Source organism: Platichthys flesus, chromosome 6, assembly GCF_949316205.1.
Source record: "Platichthys flesus chromosome 6, fPlaFle2.1, whole genome shotgun sequence".
Taxonomy (NCBI): Eukaryota; Metazoa; Chordata; class Actinopteri; order Pleuronectiformes; family Pleuronectidae; genus Platichthys; species Platichthys flesus.
In genome coordinates, this window is record NC_084950.1 from 25,695,238 (window position 1) to 25,714,806 (window position 19,569).

The 19,569-nt window shown below is 39.4% G+C and overlaps 1 protein-coding gene across 1 annotated transcript in view; it reads left to right on the plus strand.

Annotated features, from left to right (window-relative positions):
- Positions 1-19,569, plus strand: part of LOC133955313 (copine-8-like) — a 68,070-nt gene that overhangs the window by 14,264 nt on the left and 34,237 nt on the right. The window contains exons 3-5 of the mRNA XM_062390100.1: positions 8,185-8,231; positions 10,585-10,688; positions 17,582-17,621. Of these exons, the coding sequence (XP_062246084.1) occupies positions 8,185-8,231; positions 10,585-10,688; positions 17,582-17,621 (191 nt within the window). The remainder of the gene's footprint in view (positions 1-8,184; positions 8,232-10,584; positions 10,689-17,581; positions 17,622-19,569) is intronic.

The following is a 19,569-nucleotide window of genomic DNA, read 5'->3' on the forward strand; positions in this document are numbered from 1 at the left end:
GCCTGATTAAATGCTGAGAAGAGAACCTCTTTTAATCACATACTTGATTTTGTTTTCTGTAACAGTCTGTGACATATTTCTAAAAATACTTGACGAGAGGCAAACACTCTGAGTTATGCTGAAATTATTTGAGAATATAAATATGTTTGGTTTTTATTTGTATCTCTTTTTATCCAGGGTTTGGCCAGCATGCCATTGTTTTCAGCATCACCTTGCTTTATTCACTCAATATAGAGCGCCTTGCCACCTGGCTGCTGTGCAGCGAACACTCTGGGCTTTTTAGGGTTGGTGATTGTGTGTGAACCCATAATTGATTAGCTCCACGAAATGCGGATTGAACCTTTGAGTGTCAGATGGCGGGAGAGGAGGATGAGCATCCCTGCCCACCCCAACATTTATGAAAGGAGGCACTTGTGTTGCGTCCATGTCTCTGCTCTGTTGACAGCACTGGCCCCAGTCACAGAGCATTAGATCGCCTCAGCAGAGCCACACACACGCAAAAAGTGCACAGAGCCTGGGCCTCGGGCAGGCTCACGTACCATATTCATATTAGCTTATAAATCTGGACAATCCAGTGTTTCTGTTTTCTGTATGTTGTGTGTGTGTGTGTTTGTTCGTGTGTGCTTATACGTGTGCATTTTATCCATTGTTCCTGTGAGGCATGAACCAGGATGTGCTTTGATCAGTGTGCTTCAGGAGATTGGAGAAGGGCAGACAGTTATCATTATCACAGTATTTACTGTCACTATCTCCTACATTCAACACAGAAATGGTTGTAGCTCCTGCCCTCATTATCAGCGCGATGAATAGTATAGAGTTGAAAGTGCACTGTTCTGATGCAGGGATGCATCGCTATTTATGGACGATGATTGAAATATCACTTTCGCCCCCGCACAATAATGCAGAGACCATGTGTCATCCGATGCTTCATGGCAGGATTAAAGGATGACTGTATATTCAACCAGCTGAGCCCCTGCCCGCTGCACATCATCCACAACAGAGCATATATAACATCCAGACTGACAGTCTGACAAAACAAGCCAAGTTTGAAGACTTCTGCCGCCATACCAGATGTGGGGTATTTTGGTCTTTTTGTTTGCATTGAAAAAAAGGGGGGCCTTTTAAAAACGGCTGTGAGCCAGAATAATTAGAACATCAGTTTTCTACAAAATGTTATTAGCAACATTGTGTATCTGGTCTCTACATGAGCTTCATTCTCATAGATGAAATGTCAGTTTTGGGGGGAAAAAAACAGGAATTCATCAGATAGAACCAGCTGATTACATTCACTCACAATCATGACCGTTAATGAGTCTTTCTTTTAAAATAGTGGTAGCTCATACATAAACTCAGGCATAAATTTACAATTACTTAAAGCTGTAATTAATGATAATGCTTGTCACTGCAGTGGAAAGTGCTTCTTTCATAATCAGATGTCAAAAGATCAACTCAGGTTCGGTTTTTGTAAGTAGCTCTTAAGAGAGTTTGTTTTGTGTATCTTATTTTTTTTTTCCATGGGTGTCAGAGAGCATGTAATCTTTCAGAAAAACTGTTTCCACTGCAGGGTTGAGCTTCAGCCCTGCAATTTTTTGCATGGCACCAGTCATGTGGACAATTGAATTAAATTTACATCAAAGATTGAGCAGGAAATCATTCACCACACTCGCTACAACAGGAAACAGTGAAAAAAGCAATGACCAACTAACCAGGCATGATGTACCATTGTGCATTATGCATAACCTGTTTCTTCACAATTCACACACATAACTCTCTATGAAGTGAATAAAAAATGAACATGGGGCGTGTAAATTGCCATGTGACAGACATGTGTGAGGATGGTCATAACTAATAGCATTCACATTTCACCAGTGCCAAATGACGACATCTAAACATGCCATCAAAATTATTTTCCACATCATGGATCCCTGCTACACCTGCGTTGTCTGTCCATTTGGTTAATGTTGGACTAACAAACAGACACACACTGACCCAGATACGAACCCATAAAGAAAAACACACACACACACACACACGCACCCACACACACTAGGCACGCACACACATGCACACAAACACACACACACACACACACACACACATACTAGTAGTAAAATATACTAGAGTAGAATATAATAAAACAATAGTGTTTTATACGTTCAACTAAAAATAGAAAGTGTATATGGAGTAAATTTAGAACCAGTGCCTTAGCAATAGAAATTAAAATAAAATAAGTAGCGGGAGACAGTAAACGTATTACTTGAAGTAGTAATGATGAGTAATGATTATAGGAGTAGGAAACATGGAAGTAATGATATTAAACTTTGTAACAGCATTCTTTCTATTTTCAGAATTTCTGCAAGCCACACATTAATCCATCGATCAATGGAGAAAATCAGAAGCTCATTAATTCACAATAAAATGATAATTAGTTGAATTTAGATCCTACTTTTACATGAATGCATAACTAGTAATACTCTATTCATATAACATATAATAGTTTAATCAAATATAAGAAACCAGAAGACAATTATTACTCAACGTATAGAGTGTGTGATTTGAGTTTATGTTTTTAATGACTCTGGGCCAGTGACAGTGTGTGGCCACTGAGCCACCAGCTCCACCAGCATGTTGTAGGTCCCCATGGCTGGGCCACAGTCCAGGCAGACCATCTTAATGCTAACAGTACTTATAGCACTTACTTGACATGAGCTAACAGGCCAATCTAGCTGTTGGAGAAAAGGTTCCCCTGCTTTTCTTCATGTGCTTTGAAGATTGTTTTGGAAGGATATTTACGGTGGCCCTGAGAGCTCAACGAACAGCAACTTAAGAAAACACATGCAAGTTGACAAAACACATGCAAGTTGACAAAACACAAGCAAAGTAAGAAAACATCTCCATCAATTTCACAACACAACACATTACAGAAACGCGCAGCAAATAGTCACACGCGCTGCAAATAGACGAACGCGCAGCAAATAGACGAACGCGCAGCAAATAGAGGCGACAACACAACGGAAGTGTTTCCAGAGGACAGCTAAAAGGGATTGACACAGGAGACACTAAAACGTCCAATACACTATACAATTTCGGTTCCGCACAGGGGTCGGCGTCCCGCGGCTCTGGAGCCGAACGCGGCTCTTCAGCCCCTCTGCAGTGGCTGTACTGTACAGTGTTGTGCATTTGTTTCGCGATCGCTGAACTTAACGAATCCGTTTTCATATTATTAACGTCAACGTAACGATGAACGTGATTGAACGTCACGTTCATTTTTTAAATCATCATCGTATCAGGCCCTCATGAAATACCAGGAGCGGGCGTGGTTTGTGTGTGTGTGTGTGTGTGTGGCCAGCGCACCGGGGTTCCGACCCCGCCCCCTTGCTCGGAGAGACCCACAGTGAGCTCTGAGCTCTGAAGACGGTCCGATCTAGAGACATGCCGTCTTCAGGGGCGGTTCTGGCTAATTGGAGGCCCTGGGCAAAGAACAATTTTGAGGCCCCCCCCCAAAAAAAAAAAAAAATCTATTTTGACTATGTGCGTGTGTATGTGTGTGAGAGAGAGAGAGAGAGAGAGAAAGAGAAAGAGAGAGAAAGTGATTAAATAAGTGTGTGTGAAATGGAGACTTGTCTGTGTGAGTGTGTGTGAGAAAGGGAGACATGTGAGTGAGTGAGTTAGTGTTTGTGTCATACTAACCCAGGGGTAGTCAACCTTTACTATCGAAACAGCCATTTAGCTCCCTCTTCCCCCAAATTAAATCTGCCTGGAGCCAAACAAATATTTGATAACACAGGTTATAAAGTTATATATATAGTTATACAATAAATATAAAAACTATAGTTTGTTGCATTTATTAAATTATAGAACGACAAAAAAAAACTGTTTAACTGGTATTTGAACCTGTTATAAAAAAGGAAAACACCAAACTCTTATGAAGAGGAGAACATAATACATGTGTAGGCCTACTTTGAATTAAATGAAACACAGAACTCAGTGACGTTCAATCACGTTCATCATTACGTTCACGTTAATAATATGAAAACTGATTCGTTAAGTTGAGCGTTCGCGAAACATATGTACAACACTATACAGTACAGCCACTGCAGAGGGGCTCTGGAGCCGCGTTCGGCTCCAGAGCTGCGGGTTGCCGAACCCTGTGCGGAACCGAAATTGTATGGTGTATTGGACGTTTTGGTGTCTCCTGTGTCCATCCCTTTTACCTGTCCTCTGGAAACACTTCCGTTGTGTTGTCGCCTCTATTTGCTGCGCGTTCGTCTATTTGCTGCGCGTTCGTCTATTTGCAGCGTGTGTGTCTATTTGCTGCGCGTGTGTCTATTTGCAGCATGTATGACTATTTGCTGCGTGTTTCTGTAATGTGTTGTGTTGTGTTGTGAAATTGATGAAGATGTTTTCTTACTTTGCTTGTGTTTTGTCAACTTGCATGTGTTTTGTCAACTTGCATGTGTTTTCTTAAGTTGCTGTTCGTTGAGCTCTCAGGGCCACCGTAGATATTGCTCTGATTACAGTAGTAAACAGCAACCATGTTAATTTGAGGTGTATTTGAAAGGTTTGTCATTCTCAACATCTGTATTATTAAAGAGAAAAATAGATAATTATTGAATTAAAAAAATATATTCTGTTGTCCTCATTACTGTATTTATGTCAGGTTTATCAAAGTGGATCAGATTGCAGCTGCTAAATCCAGTATTGATTTTGTGCAGTGCTCATGTTATGTTAGTAATTGCTTAATCGTTTCAAACTAGTGATTAGGCTTTTACGATATTACTGGGTTAAGGGACAGTTTTAGCAGCCAGGCTTGTAAATGTATTTTTAGTGGCGTTACCCGTTGTAATTTGAGAAATAGTATTACTTTTTTTAATGTAATTAACATAATTACAACAGCACTTAGATATGATAAGGCAGATATATTGAACATGTTTTAGTTCCACTTAGATGTTTAATCTAATTGGATTTGGTCGATGCTCCTGTGTCTATATAAGCAATCTTTTCAAGCGCAACTTTTAAGTTTATTTTGTAATATGCATTTCAAATTAAAATAGATTTTACCAACCTAAACACAATATTTGGTCATGGTACTAGTTAGTTGACTAGTTAAATAAAAAACCAGAACATTTGACTGTAGTAGATGATGAGGACAAGGGACAGAGTATTGTCAAACGACATGATTTAAATAAAATACAATAAGATTTATTATTACTATTTTTAAGTGGGAATAATTCAAATTATTAGCTAGCTAGTTATCTATTTTATATTTGTATTTAGCTGAAAAGATACCTTATACATCATTATAATACACTGCAAAAAAATTAAGGGAACACTCAAATCACACACCAGATCTTGATAAACGAATTAGTCAAGTCGAAAATCTTTAACGATGTACATTGTATAATTTGTTGAAATCAAATTGATGCAACAACAGTCAATGGAAACCAATTCATCAACCCATTGAGGGCTGGATTCAAAACGACACCGAAAACCTCATTAAAAAGGTTTAATCACCGGCTGATCCAACTTGCATGAATATCATCACGTTGTGTATGGCCTCAACGTGCCTGTATGCACCCCGGACAACATCTGGACATGCTCCTGATTAGTCAACGGATGGTGTCCTAGGGGATCTCCTCCCAGACCTGGATCAGGGCATCAGTGAGCTGCTGGACAGTCTGTGGCAGTGCTTGGTGGTGTTGATACACTGATACATAACGTCCCATAGGTGCTCAAATGGATTTAGGTCAGGGGAACGAGAGGGCCAGTCAATGGCATCAAGGTCTTTGTCATGTAGGATCTGCCTACACACTCTGGTCACAGGAAGCCAGGAATTGTCCTGCACCAGTAGAAACCCAGGGCCCACTGCACCAGCATAAGGTCTCAGAATCGCACTGAGGATTTGATCCTGGCACCTAACAGCACTCAGGTAGAGTTGGCTATGACGTGGGGGTCTGTCTGACCCTCCAAGGATATGCCTCCCCAGACCATCACTGACCCACTGCCAAACCGTTCAAGCTGGATGATGTTACAGGCAACATAACGTTCACCACGGTGTCTCCAGACTCTTTCACACTTGTCAAATCTGCTCAGTGTGAACCGGCTCTCATCTGTGAAGAGAACAGGGTGCCAGTGGCGGACCTGCCAGTTCTGGTGTTCTCTGGCGAATGCCAATCAAGCTGCATGGTGCTGGGCTGTGAGCACAGGTCCAACTAGGATTTGTCGGGCCCTCATGCCTCCCTCATGGAGTATGTTTCTGACAGTTAGGTCAAAAACATGCACATGGTTTCCTAGTATCTCCTGGAATATACTGCTGGGAGACACAGCAACCCTTCTGGGGTGGCTGTGGCTGAGGGGTAGAGTGGTCGTCCACCAACCTGAAGGTCGGTAGTTCAATCCCCAGTCCTTGGGCAAGATTCTGAACCCTGATTGGCCCCCCCATAGAATAACAAAGTGCTGCGAATAGATGCACTGTATGAGTGTGTGTGTGAATGGGTGAATGTAAAACTGTACTGTTAAGCACTTTGAGTGGTCATCAAGACTAGAAAAGCTCTGTATAAATACAAAACCATTTACCATTTCTTATGTGGCACATATGGATTAGCCATCCTGGAGGAGCTGTACTCTCTGTGCAACATGATTGGGCTGCAGGTACCTCTTCACGCTACCAGTAGTGATAAGGACACAAGCAGAACACAAAACTGGAGAAGAATCAGTCAGGAAGCAGAAGGGAAGAGTAACTGTCTGTGGCCACCACATTAAAAAAATGTAGGGGTTGTCTTTATTTGTCCTCTTCACTGCACCTGTTGTCACTTTCATTTGCACCAAAGCAGTGAAATTGATTCAGAATCACTGACTTGGTGTTGTACTGTGACGTTTAAGTGTCCGCCTACATTCTTTGAGCAGTGCATATGGTTATTATAAGTATTAAAAACCATCTTCTACAATTCCTTTTATAATTATATAAATGTATCGCCTGCTTTATATTATCATTAAAAACTAAAAATTGGTAATATTTGCTAGCTATGTAATTCTTAACTTGCTTGAGACAAATTCTTAACTTTTTCTTGATCGTACTAGCTTCTTTTCATTTAAATGCTGGTATTGGTGTTGTATTTGTTTCTGCATGTTTTGAGTAATATGTATGTTTCAGAGGTAATGATAGTATGAGGGAAATGAGCAAACCAAACTAACAACATTTGGTAATTTAGTCAATATTGGCAGAATTGAGGTGTATTGAAATTCAATAATTTCAGTCCTCTTTTACTTTTCAATCTCAGTGTGTATTATATGAGCAGGCACACTTTCTTGGTTTTAGTTTTTAATAAACTAAAGCCAATACAAGCTATATTTAACTACTGCTTGTCCTTTTGGTGCTAACATCTCTGTATTGCGACCCATTTTAATTTGGTTTTATTTCCAAAGAACATGTGTCCCTTTTTAACTCAAGTGTATGTGTATAATTAATAAATACTTGACTTGTTTTCGAACCTAAAATATATATTGTAGATTTTTAGTATATATATTTAACTTTTAGTTAATGATGTAATGGCATTGAGATCAAGATCTCTGTAATAGAGACCTGAGTTAGCAAAAGAAAGAACCGACACAAGAAGTACAACAAAACAATGTATTCTATAACAATTACAAAATAATAGCTGATTCTTACACAGTTGTAATCTACAGTTCTTGAATGATTCATAGTCCATGTCCGAGATTAGTATTTCAACCACCCCCCCACTCATAATGTGATCGTCTTATCTTAAAAAGATTTACAAGTGTGTAGTCCCAGGGGTTTTCAGAGTGGCTACCATGTGACAGGCGTGTGTGAATACAGTAACGGCTGCTAGAATGCAAATGAAATGTCAGTTTAGTGCCAGCTGATTGCCCCGCTTTGTTGCTGCTAGTGGTCCGTCATCTAAAAACACGTCAACATTCCCTCGGATGGAGATGCTCAGATGTCAATAAGGAGGACATTTCTCCTTCCCTGTCCTTTCTCCCCCCTCTGAAATATCATCATGCTGCAAGGCAAATTTGACATTTAATTAGAGAGTTTTTCTCTCATTTTGGGGTCAGGGGAAGAAACACGCTCTCCGCATGTCTGCATTGTTTGTCACTGTTAAATACTCCTCAATCATACTAACCCTCTTCTGTCTCCCCCCATCCCTGTCTCTAATTCAACAGTTTGTGTGCTGTACACTCAAGGAATAGCCAACAGGGAATGGAGAGAGGTGAGTACAGGAGTGGGCTGCCATGTTTGGGTTTACACTTTTTTGTTCTTGGAAATACCAGATTAAACAACCTTGATCAATGTTTTGTTTGAAGTCATCACTTCTCACACAGTTAACTCTTGTTGTGTTAATCCACTGACATTACTTTTTCAGTAAGGGAAGAAATGTTTGTCGACATTAGTTTATCATTCATAATTCTTATTAAATGTTTGTTTGAGACAAGTTAACTGCCCAATAAGCAAGCGTTTTCATTCGTATTCACTGTATAATTTAAGAATGGATAAGATGTCGTTAAGCAGCAGGCAAGTCAGAATGAGGTTCACAAGACAATAAACAAATATATAAGAAAGGCAGTAGAATAAAAATAATTATTTATACACAGGATGATTGAATGAGCAAAAGAAAAAAAAAATCGTTTTTGCAAAAAGTTCAAGTAGACTGACATGACCACACCAGTGCAGTATTTTATTTTCCATTTCAGATGTTGTTGTATGTTTACTGTGTTAGGGTTATGCCTGTGTTTGAATTTATTTGTGTTAATTACCTCAAAGACCAGGTCTAATTACCTTTGGGCCTCCATCCTGAAACCTGTGTCACAAACTTAATTTGTAAGCAATGCAGCTCACAGGTGATCCACAACTTTACATATGACAATGACTCCTTCTTGGAAATGTCAGATTAGGCTGCAAGTCAAACATGGCTCTGACATGTATGGAGCATTTCTCCAAGGGATTATGGAGAAAACAGTGTGAGGTTTGGCTAGAGAGAAGACCCTGTAGAGCTCAACAGCATGGTTCCAGAAGTAATAATCCCATTCATTTCCTGAATAAACATTTTCATTATCAGCCATAAAATATAGACTCCTCACAAGCATATTGATTTTATATGGGCCCATAGATTTAAGAGAGATTTAAGAAAAAACTGTTTTATTAGAGGTACAGCACCACCCACAATCCTCAGCTGTAATAGCGACATCAGCACGATCTCGAAAATCATGTTGACCCCGATCAGATCATTAAGCATTACATTAGGTTTACCCCTGAAGAACCATGATTTCTCTTTCTTATATAATGTGGTTTTTAAGAGATGAGGAAAAAGTCAGAAGGGTTGAAATGTTTGGTTGATAAAATTCCAGAAGATGCGCTGGAATGAGATCATTCATAATAGTTTATGGGATGTGTATATCATCATGTACACATTCTTGTAATTTTTTCCAATATTATCTGTTGCTCTGAATCAAATGTTTTATTGTCACCATTCCTCTTATAGCTGATCGGCCTGGCTCCAGTACGGTGCCACATCTTCATCAATTTCACAACAAAACACAACACATTACAGAAATGTGCTGCAAATAGACACGCGCGCTGCAAATAGACACACGCCCTGCAAATAGAGGCGACAACACAACGGAAGTGTTTCCAGAGGACAGCTAAAAGGGATGGACACCGCTGCCACAGGAGACACTGAAATGTCCAATACACCATACAATTTTGGTTCCGCAAGGGGGTTGTCATCCCGCGGCTCTTCATCCCCTCTGCAGTGTTGTGCATATGTTTTGCGAACGCTGAACTTCACGAATCAGTTTTCATATTATTAACGTGAACGTAATGATGAACGTAATTGAACGTCACGTTACTTTTTTTAATCATCATCGTATCCGGCCCTCATGAAATACCAGGAGCGGGCGTTTGTGTGTTGTGTGTGTGTTGTGTTGTGTTGTGAAATTGATGAAGATGTTTTCTTACTTTGCTTGTGTTTTGTCAACTTGCAAGTGTTTTCGCAACTTGCATTTGTTTTCTTAAGTTGCTGTTCGTTGAGCTCTCAGGGCCACCATACTCCAGGCTTAAACATGTTATTATAAGGATTTTCTGAATAGTCAATCGAGATAATTGGAAATTTACTTCTGGAGCCAGAGCCATTTTAAATGCAGTTACGTTCATAAGAAGGATTTAACGCCGGTATGCTGATCATTTCAGAATCTGCTAATCAGACCCAGGTCTTTATACTTGGTTGTCCTTCTCTAGTCAAAACCTCAGGGGAAGTCAGGATCAGCTCTGATTTGAGCTAAATACTCTCGTGCCAACAATTATAATGTAACCTTTGATAATGGATATTAAGTATTTGGTATTTAGATAATTTGTATGTTATCATTATTATACTATCAATTTGCATTTGAGCAGTTTCATTCAATTAATGCTTTTACAAAGGTACTGTTTACCATGTGACTGCAACCTGGAGTGTATTATCTTATTGCACAAGGTTTCTATATTCCGAGTCACTCAGTCTTTAGTTAGTTGAATAAGTATTGATGGCATCCATTAACCAAGTATTACCTTCCTCACTTCTTGTCTAGTTTGGTAGGACAGAAGTCATCGACAACACCCTCAACCCTGACTTTGTTCGCAAATTCATTCTGGACTACTTCTTCGAAGAGCGGCAGAATCTACGCTTTGACCTGTGAGTTAACATTTGACTTATGCGCGTTATTGTGTGTGTATCTGTGTGTGTGTTGTGCAGGCATGGGTGAGAGTGCTGCTCTGTGTGCAGCGAAATTAAGACTGAAATATTCATGACATGTTCAGAGGGAGATGTAAGTCTTCTACCCTTTAAATAAAAGACAATTTTTTGTGCCACATTTCCATTTGAATTCATCCAATTTTACAATAAGTTGAGACAAAACAGGGCCATACGCCCACATGAATCACACACACTTTTTGTGATAATTACGAATACTTTTGGGGATTTTCTCATTTAAACCTCGGCCTCAATTGAAGTTCTGTGACAGTGTTATGTGAATTGAATCATTAAGCCAACATTTTAATTGATACCCTTAATTTAATTTATTTACTTTTTGTCAATCTGTGTTTTATAGTCAGAACAGATTACAGATGCAGGAGATGTTCTCTGTTTTAATCTTTTTAGACCCAAATGTGGCTTTAGACATCTGCATAGAGCTTGCTGGGACCTTACTGCTCACTCAAAGAAAGCCTGCACTATTGAGAGACCTGACTCCTCAGCTGACATACTGTACGTCCCTTTAGAGCTCATTGTGAGGCTCATCATATCCCCTATTTTGTAGCTTCATTTGTAAACATCAGAGACACGTGAATATTTATCACATTTTCAAGTCAGACAATAAATTGGCAGCAGTGACAGGCACACAGTCACACGGTGACAGGTCAGAAGCTTATGCTGTGCAATAGTGCTTGATAAGTGTTACCATAGAATGGTGTGCCTTAAACATTAATATTTAAAATATTAATATTAAATCATAACTTTAATTGGTTAACGTTGTCTCGGGCGCTACCCTTCAAAGAAGGGAAAAGATGGCAATTTATTGATTAAGATCAGTTTCATTTAGATCTAGTTCAGTGGTTCCCAAACTTTTTACAGTCCCGTACCCCTTCAGACATTCAATCTCCAGCTACGTACCCCCCTGCGCACATATACAGCCTATAACACTTGAAACTGTGAAATTGTCAGGGATATCAGGACTCGGATGGAAGTGGATAAAGGGAAATGACAAACAAACAAGGAGGTCGAACTAAGTCACTCAAGGGTTTAACGGGAATGAATAACTATTTAACTCAAACAAGGCAAAACAGATGAAAATCTAGATACTCAGCGTCAAATGCTGGAAGAACACACACTAACAATGCTTAACTAAGGACATAAATAAACTAAACAGTGTGCAGAAGTGTGGGTTAAATTTGAAAAGGGGGGCAAGGCCGGAGCGGAGTTCAGCTCAGGTCAATGAGACGAGTGTGCTTGAGAGGATCCCAAAATAATGTCATAGACTAAATTCTTAATGATCAATAATTGATCTTCGATTAATTATGCCCATCCCTAGTTTTGACTAACGGTCACTAACCTACCTGTAACTATTTTTGGCAGTGTAATTATTTCGCTGAATATGGATATACATGAGTATTTTTGGCAATGCGACTTGGCTATTAAGACTATTTAATATTGCATGATTATTTATAGCTCAGTTTGAAAATGTAATGGCCTTTTTCACTTTGAAAAAACGCAAATAAAATGTTCTCCCCGCGTACCCCCTGAACCACTTCGCGTACCCCTGGGGGTACATGTACCCCAGTTTGGGAACCGATGATCTAGTTCAATTAGAAATCTCTATATTTTACCATTAAAGATTATATAATGAACAGTGGAGGTTATGGAAAGAGAGCTGGAGCAGCCTTCGGCCCTCAGAGAGATTGGAGAAAGAGAAGGAGTTTGGGGGAGACCTCTCCTTATATCGGCCCGTGACCTCACAGGTCCTGGGCCAGAGTGACCAATAGGAGGTGAGCATTTTGGCTCTTGAAACCTTTGTGTGACGTTGTCCAGACCACAGGAAATACAGCATCCTGGGGGACTGAGTTCGGGAGGCTTTCTCAAGACAAAGAGAACATGCTGCACCCTGGGACACTGAGTTCGGGAGGTTTGCTCCAGACATGCGGCCATGTGGTTTCCGGTTTGACCACACATGTAGGCCAAAAAGGGAGGCCTGTGGTTTGCATAAAAACCATTTCCCAACACTTAAGTCAATATTCTCATCAAACGTCAGGGAACCAAGGGAAAAGCTGTTTTCTCTCTGACTTGGACTAAACTGCTGACCACCTGAGATTTTACACACATCAGTCTCTAGAGTTTTTACTCAGATTGGAGATCTTAGGCCTTAGAGCTGCATACGGCCCAGAGGCTGGAGGCACCCTTGCTTTGCTATAACCAATGTAAATTGCATTATTATAATTATTTCCTGTGTTTAATTTGACATCACATCTCTGAAGCTGTGTCACTGAAGTCATGTTTAACTCATTAGTAGGAAAGAGAGTGAACTGGCATGTAATGTACAGTATAATTAGAAATGAGTCTGATAAACTCTGGTGTATGATAGGAAAGTGTTTATTGCAGATAATAATGTATAATTTTGAAGTGAGTCATATTTCCTCATGCAACCCTAAAAGTCAACCTGTCTAAAGGATTATGAAAATCTGGATTTTTCTCTGTTGTGTTCCAGCCCTGCGCATGTTCTTTGTAATTTTTCCGATGATAGCTCATGAAATATGGAACACCTCTTTAGTTTGTTTTCTTGTTGGCCTCATGCTGCTAACAGACTGTGGGAGGTTGTAGTGAAGGTCAAGAAGAGATGCTAGCTGGTTCATTTTGTGTGTGTATGTGTGTGTGTGTGTCTGTGTGTGTGTGTGTATGTGTGCTTGTGTGTGTATTTACTAGTGCCTGTGTGGTTATATTTGTGTCTTTACATGTGTGCGCATATATTTTTTATGTAAAGATTGTGCTATAAATTGTTTGTATACATTGATGTTTATTCAGGTTGGAAGTAAGGTGTGTGTGGCGGTTTATGATGTTCTTATTAATCTGAGCACATGTGCATTTGGACATTTTATTTGTGACGAGTATGCCTGTTCTGACGAGTACAGGATGATTTTGTGTTGCGTGTATGCGTGTGTATGTGTGTGTCTGTGCATGCAGCCGATCTGACCCCCTGCATGGCTTATGGGTGAGCATCAGGCCCCATTAGTGTTTTCTGGGCTGATGACCCTGCGATCACTTGCAGCGAGGACATGGATGCCACACACACTCAAACACACACACACAAACATGCTCACTCTGCCTCACACATGCCTGCCCTAAGAACAAAATATATCTCCAAAAACTCACACACATTTACACTTTGCTTGTCGAGCATTCTTTTCTGATCTTGAGCTGTAACATGCATGTGCACGTACACAAACACACACACACTTCCACCAGGGGCTGCTTTCTGCTCTCCCTCGCCTCTGCCCTAAGTAACTAATAGATCTATTAGATTATATATGATTATGTAAATAGTAGGCAACTGATTTAGTAGTATCTATCAGTCAGGTCTATTGTGCATGGCACACACTATGGCAGCGTCTCCTGAGGTGGGGGAAGAAAACCAGCCAACCTTTTGCTTCATGTAGCTCACGTGAGGACGCTGTCTCCTCTCTGGTGTAAATGTTTGAAAAAAGGCAGAGGCAAACATGGCTAACGATACCACAGACACAAGTAGTCTGAAGCATTGGAACAGTTTACATTAAAGCCTTTAGATACGACTGTTAACTCCAAAATGTACAAAGCTGATTTCACATGGAACAGCTGCACAACATCACTGTGGTATATGACAACATGAGAAAAACACCTAGCAACCATTCTACTCCTCCTTCTATCGGTTTACTAGAGGTTCATCAACAGCTTCAGGTTCAAACTTCAGGGAGGTCTTGCTGCTGTGTCACGTGAAATTATCTTATCACAAGTTTTCTTCTGGGCATTAACGTAAAATGTTCACTCACCATTAACAACTATGACTCCAAGAGGAGAGAGAGAGAGAGAGAAGCAGAAGTCGATAGACCTACATTCTGAATGAAGAGAGGGAACACACGGTTTATATATATATATCTACAACACCATACTGTCTCGTTCAAACGGATTTAGGTGAACTTGGATTATGACAGAATTAAATTGAGGTATCTGAAAATGACACAATAAACTAATTAAGTTGCAGATGTCTGTAGTAAATATAGAAACCACACTGTATAGGTAAATTAAGTTGCTTTTCAAATGCTTTTGTCTTTTGGTTCGATTAACAATCGATTAATCGATAAAATGACAGATTAATCAATCATCAAAATAATCGCTATTGCAGCCCTAGTCCTGAGGTGTGGAAGTCTTTACAGTGTAGCTCAGGGAGCCAATCATAACTTCCACCTACCTCCACTGGCTCCACATCTCTTCAGGACATCCATAGACAGACAATGTTGAACTGGTTGATATGAGACATTTTTTACATTTGCTCGCCTCTAGGCGAGCTAAAATGATATATCAGTAAAATGTACACATTTCCCATTAATTCAGGATGTTTCCTAGCAATGAAATGATCATAATGTCTTCAGGACAAAGGGCAGCGAAAATATGATCTTTTTTTAAAAAGTGGTCTGTGTTCTCACTTTACCCCAGTTTAGGGGTAAAGTGAGACAGACCAGAGAAATCAAGGGGGTAAAGTGATCCACTTACTTTTTAGTTCCAGTCTATTTCAGGATATTAGTCTTCCAGTTTTAAGACAACACATATCTGTAATCCATTTGATCCTGAACAACTCTGGAACATCCTAGACTGGTGTAAATAGCAAATCAAACCTGTTCCTTAGAGTTTCGGAGTCGGTGTGCAAATGTAATTGATTCAACGTATGGTTGTATTTATTGTTAAAAATGCAAGACTTTGGGATAAAAATATGGATATATAAAGACCTTAGGTGGCTACAATATTGCAGACTGAACAATGTCATGCCACTCACAGAAAAATACTTTTTTTTTTAATAAAAATGTGTTATTTCAGCTCAATTAATAATACCTTAGAATCAGGTCAAACTAAAAATCAAATAAAACGAGATGTATTAATTAATTTATGAGTGAGAAAGAAAATGCATTCTTTATCACATCTTTTTATTTGTGTGAAACTATTAAAATTTGATAAAAAAATACAATGCCGTGTTTTTCGTGGTAAATAGTTTTTTATCCTTGGCAAATAAAATTCCAAGAATGGAACCTCATTTCAATAAGAGCCAAAATCAAGCTGAATCAGAGAATATAACATTCTAATCTAATAGCCAGCCACAGTTTCCTCCCTATAACAAAGTATGACAGACACCACCAACATGGACAGATCAAAATGGATATCAGGCAACAAATACATGATTTACATTTGAATTGTTGAAAACCATGTCTTTGTTTGTTTGCCACCATTAGTCATCACTGTTCAGTTCAAACAGAGAACTGAGCAGGCGTCCCCCCTCCTAACATAAGAAAGCAGACAGCAAGCACAGGAGCAAGAGAAATCCTGTCTGGCCCTTTGCCAATGCAGAGTGATGTCATCGACCCACACACACACGCACGCGCACGCGCACGCACACGCACACGCACACGCACACGCACACACACACACACACACACACACACACACACACACACACACACACATTCAGTCAAACTCAACAAATGTGTTAGGTTGTTGGACGTCTACTACAGCAAAATTCTCCAGTTTGTATGTGTGTGGGTGAACATGTGCAACCAAATCATCCATCATACATACATTAGTAGTATGTTCACCCCCCCCCCCCCCTCTTCCTCTCCTCAGGTCTCATTATTAAATAAGATCAAATTAATCTTTTATGAACATTTGGGAGTGACAGAGGCAAGGGGCGAATAGAACATGAAGTGCACCTGTGCATTTTGCCAGTGGCACGTTGCATAACAGCAGCGTATTTCCTTGCTCTTCTGGGATTACATTAGAAAAAGCACTTTATTGGAGCACTAGATTATCTGTCTTCTTCTTCTGATATCCTAAATCCAAATTATATTTCCATATGAACAACTGTCACTAACACATCGCTACTTTGCAAGTGACATAAAAAGAAAAATTTTGGATAATAACAACAACAACAATAACAATAATAATAATAATAATAATAATAATAATAATATAATTATTTGTATAGCACTTAACTAAACAGTGCTTCAGAAAAAAAATCCATGACAAGAGAAGTCAAGAGAAGGTTGAAATTCAATTCAGTTCACTTTTGAGGGCCAAATCATAACATAATGTCCCGACCATAGATGAATTGTGGTTGTAATAAAACTAAGATAAAAGGAATAAAGGATTGAAAACAGCACAGTAGTAATACATTTACAAATCGCATTTTAAAAATGCTTCCCTTTTAAAATGCGTTTTGAGCAGTTATTTAAAGACAGGTAGTGAGTCCGCAAGCCTAATCTTTAACTGTCAATCAGTTAAGGGATGCAAGGATTGCCGTGATATGAGGCCCATGGTTTGTTTTAGTTTTGAATTTAATTTGAAAGTTGAACAAGCTGCAAACAAGTTACTAAGGTTTGACTTAGTAATGCTAAATCTTTTCTTATTCAGGGAGAGAAAGAATTTATTCAATTTTGGAAATATTATGTAAATGGAAGTAGGAGGATTAATGATTTCATTAATGTGTGTTTTGGAATCCACCGTAAAGTGTTAAGATTTTCACAGTCATTAATGATACTGAGGCACATGATGCTGTAGTACCGTCATCCTTGAAATCAGATCAGTGAAGCCTTTGGTGCCATAATCATGAGCCCACTTAAGTTAAACAGATTCTTTGCAGTGATTACGGAAGAAGTGTGTTGCATTAATGGCAGGTGATGAGGGAGAGGAGCTTGTGTAGATGACTAATTTGTGTTTTGGCAGCTTTTCAGTCACATACCTGCTGCTCCAATCGTACAGCCTTTCATTCTGATGTGTCTTCTCTTCTCTCTTCTCTCCAGATATGATTTAGACTGCAAGAGTGATAACCTCTCCAAACATGTAAGTGTCTCCTTCACCTCAGCCAAAATCAGTCACACATTCATGGAGATATTATACAGACAAATGTTTACCCTTCCAGGACAATAGCAGCCTGATTTGAATCCCAATGTCAAAGGTAAGAGTTGTTATGACATTTGATGGATTTTTTTATGACCCATACCACAGATAGTCAGCCACAGTAGAGCAAAACTATTAAGTATGAAAGTTAAAGATCTGTACAATAAAACACACAAATTAATATAGAGTTACTGCAATGGTAAATCTGGGATTTGTTCTTAATCAGGGGTCATGAAGTAGCCACAGTTTAGACTGAGGGTCAATTATATGTCCAACATTCATGCACAATTCCTTTTTCACTAAGGTGAACATTTGTCATTCCTTGTTTACTGTAAGCTCTACAGCTATAGGCAAAGCAACAAAACATTGAATATAAGTTGTTTCTTGCTTAAACACACATTAAACACATTTAAGAAATTCTCATATTTATTGTTTGTATTGTTAGTAAGTAAGTTGATTATTTAAAAAAAAGATTTCTGCTGGGGCCAGTGCCCTCCTGGCTCCACGTAGGGATCCACCCTGAATCTCTGTCAAAACAGTACTCAGGCAAACCTGCCCACAGTTGGATGAGCATTACTATGGAAACTATTCATGTTTAACAACTTTGACCTAAAACTAATCCTCACACAGGGAATAAGGCTGTTTATGATGCCCCGCTGCTTAACCCAGGCTAATATCGAAATGTAATAAGTAATTTAATTTTATCGATATTCAGCTGCTGTGGCTGAGCCCACTTACAAAATTGTCTGAATGCCCCTCTCAGTAGTCCAGCACTTGTTCTACCTACCGTCTACCTTCACTAGTTCTATTAGTCTTTAGTTGTCATATAATAACATGTTCACCAGTTTCTGGCTAAGTGCACCTGTAAGTTGAATCTAATGCTCACTAAAGCAAAGAGCAGAAGCTTTGTGTCATGCACTGCATTTGCATAGGTTGAGCTGTAGAGGTCGGTACAACTGACTTGAGGTCGGTACAACTGACAACTAGACAGCTTCATCTGAGAGCCAGGCTCCAACCGCGTACACTGTATAGCACATTCCAATAATAATCGAATCAATAGCCACTACTCAGCCTTCTCTCTGAATGGATTATGGCCTTTGGATTTTCTATAAAAATTAAATATTTGAGTTGTGTCCATTACATTGAGAATGTTCACGATTGTTTTATAGGGCCCTAGAATGACTCATTTTTTACCTTCACCCATACACAACTAAACCCTCTGTAGCAGGTTATACAGAAGCTACAAGCATGCCTAATGTCTACAACTAGCCACGTCATGCTTGTCAGCTAATGGCTCAACCATTTAAACACCACCGAAGAAGTCACCCTCAGCTACCTCCTTAAGAAAGTAGCAAAGCCAGCTAAGGTAATTAGCATGCTAATAGTATACTAAGCCTTTACCAGCATACAGCCAGAGCCCCCTAGGATGGAAGGATCTTCTACAATCTGCCAGTCTCGTCTGTTTATGCTCCTTTGTCAAGTGAGTGCAGATATCTACAGGTATGACTGGGGTGAACAATCTGCCAATTTTAAATCCTGACTGATTTTGATGAAGCACACAATCTAATTTTGAAATGAATCATAGCGATTGTGACATTTAATGACATTTACAATCTACCCTTAGGGGGGGCGGGGCACTCAAAACAGGGCAATCTGAGGAGGGCTGTTTTAGACAGGGTAAAAAGGGTGCTGTTTTAAATGATCCTTGTGGTATTTTGACCAAAATATGTTACAGACATTTCATTAAGACCCCAAGGAACCATATCAACTGTGATAAAATGGGCATAATATGTCCCCTTTAAGAGAACATTTCAAAACTGGACAGATAGATCACAATTCAGAAAAAAGGATCACTATTAAAAAACAATAGGATGATCTCCAACTGCGAAGC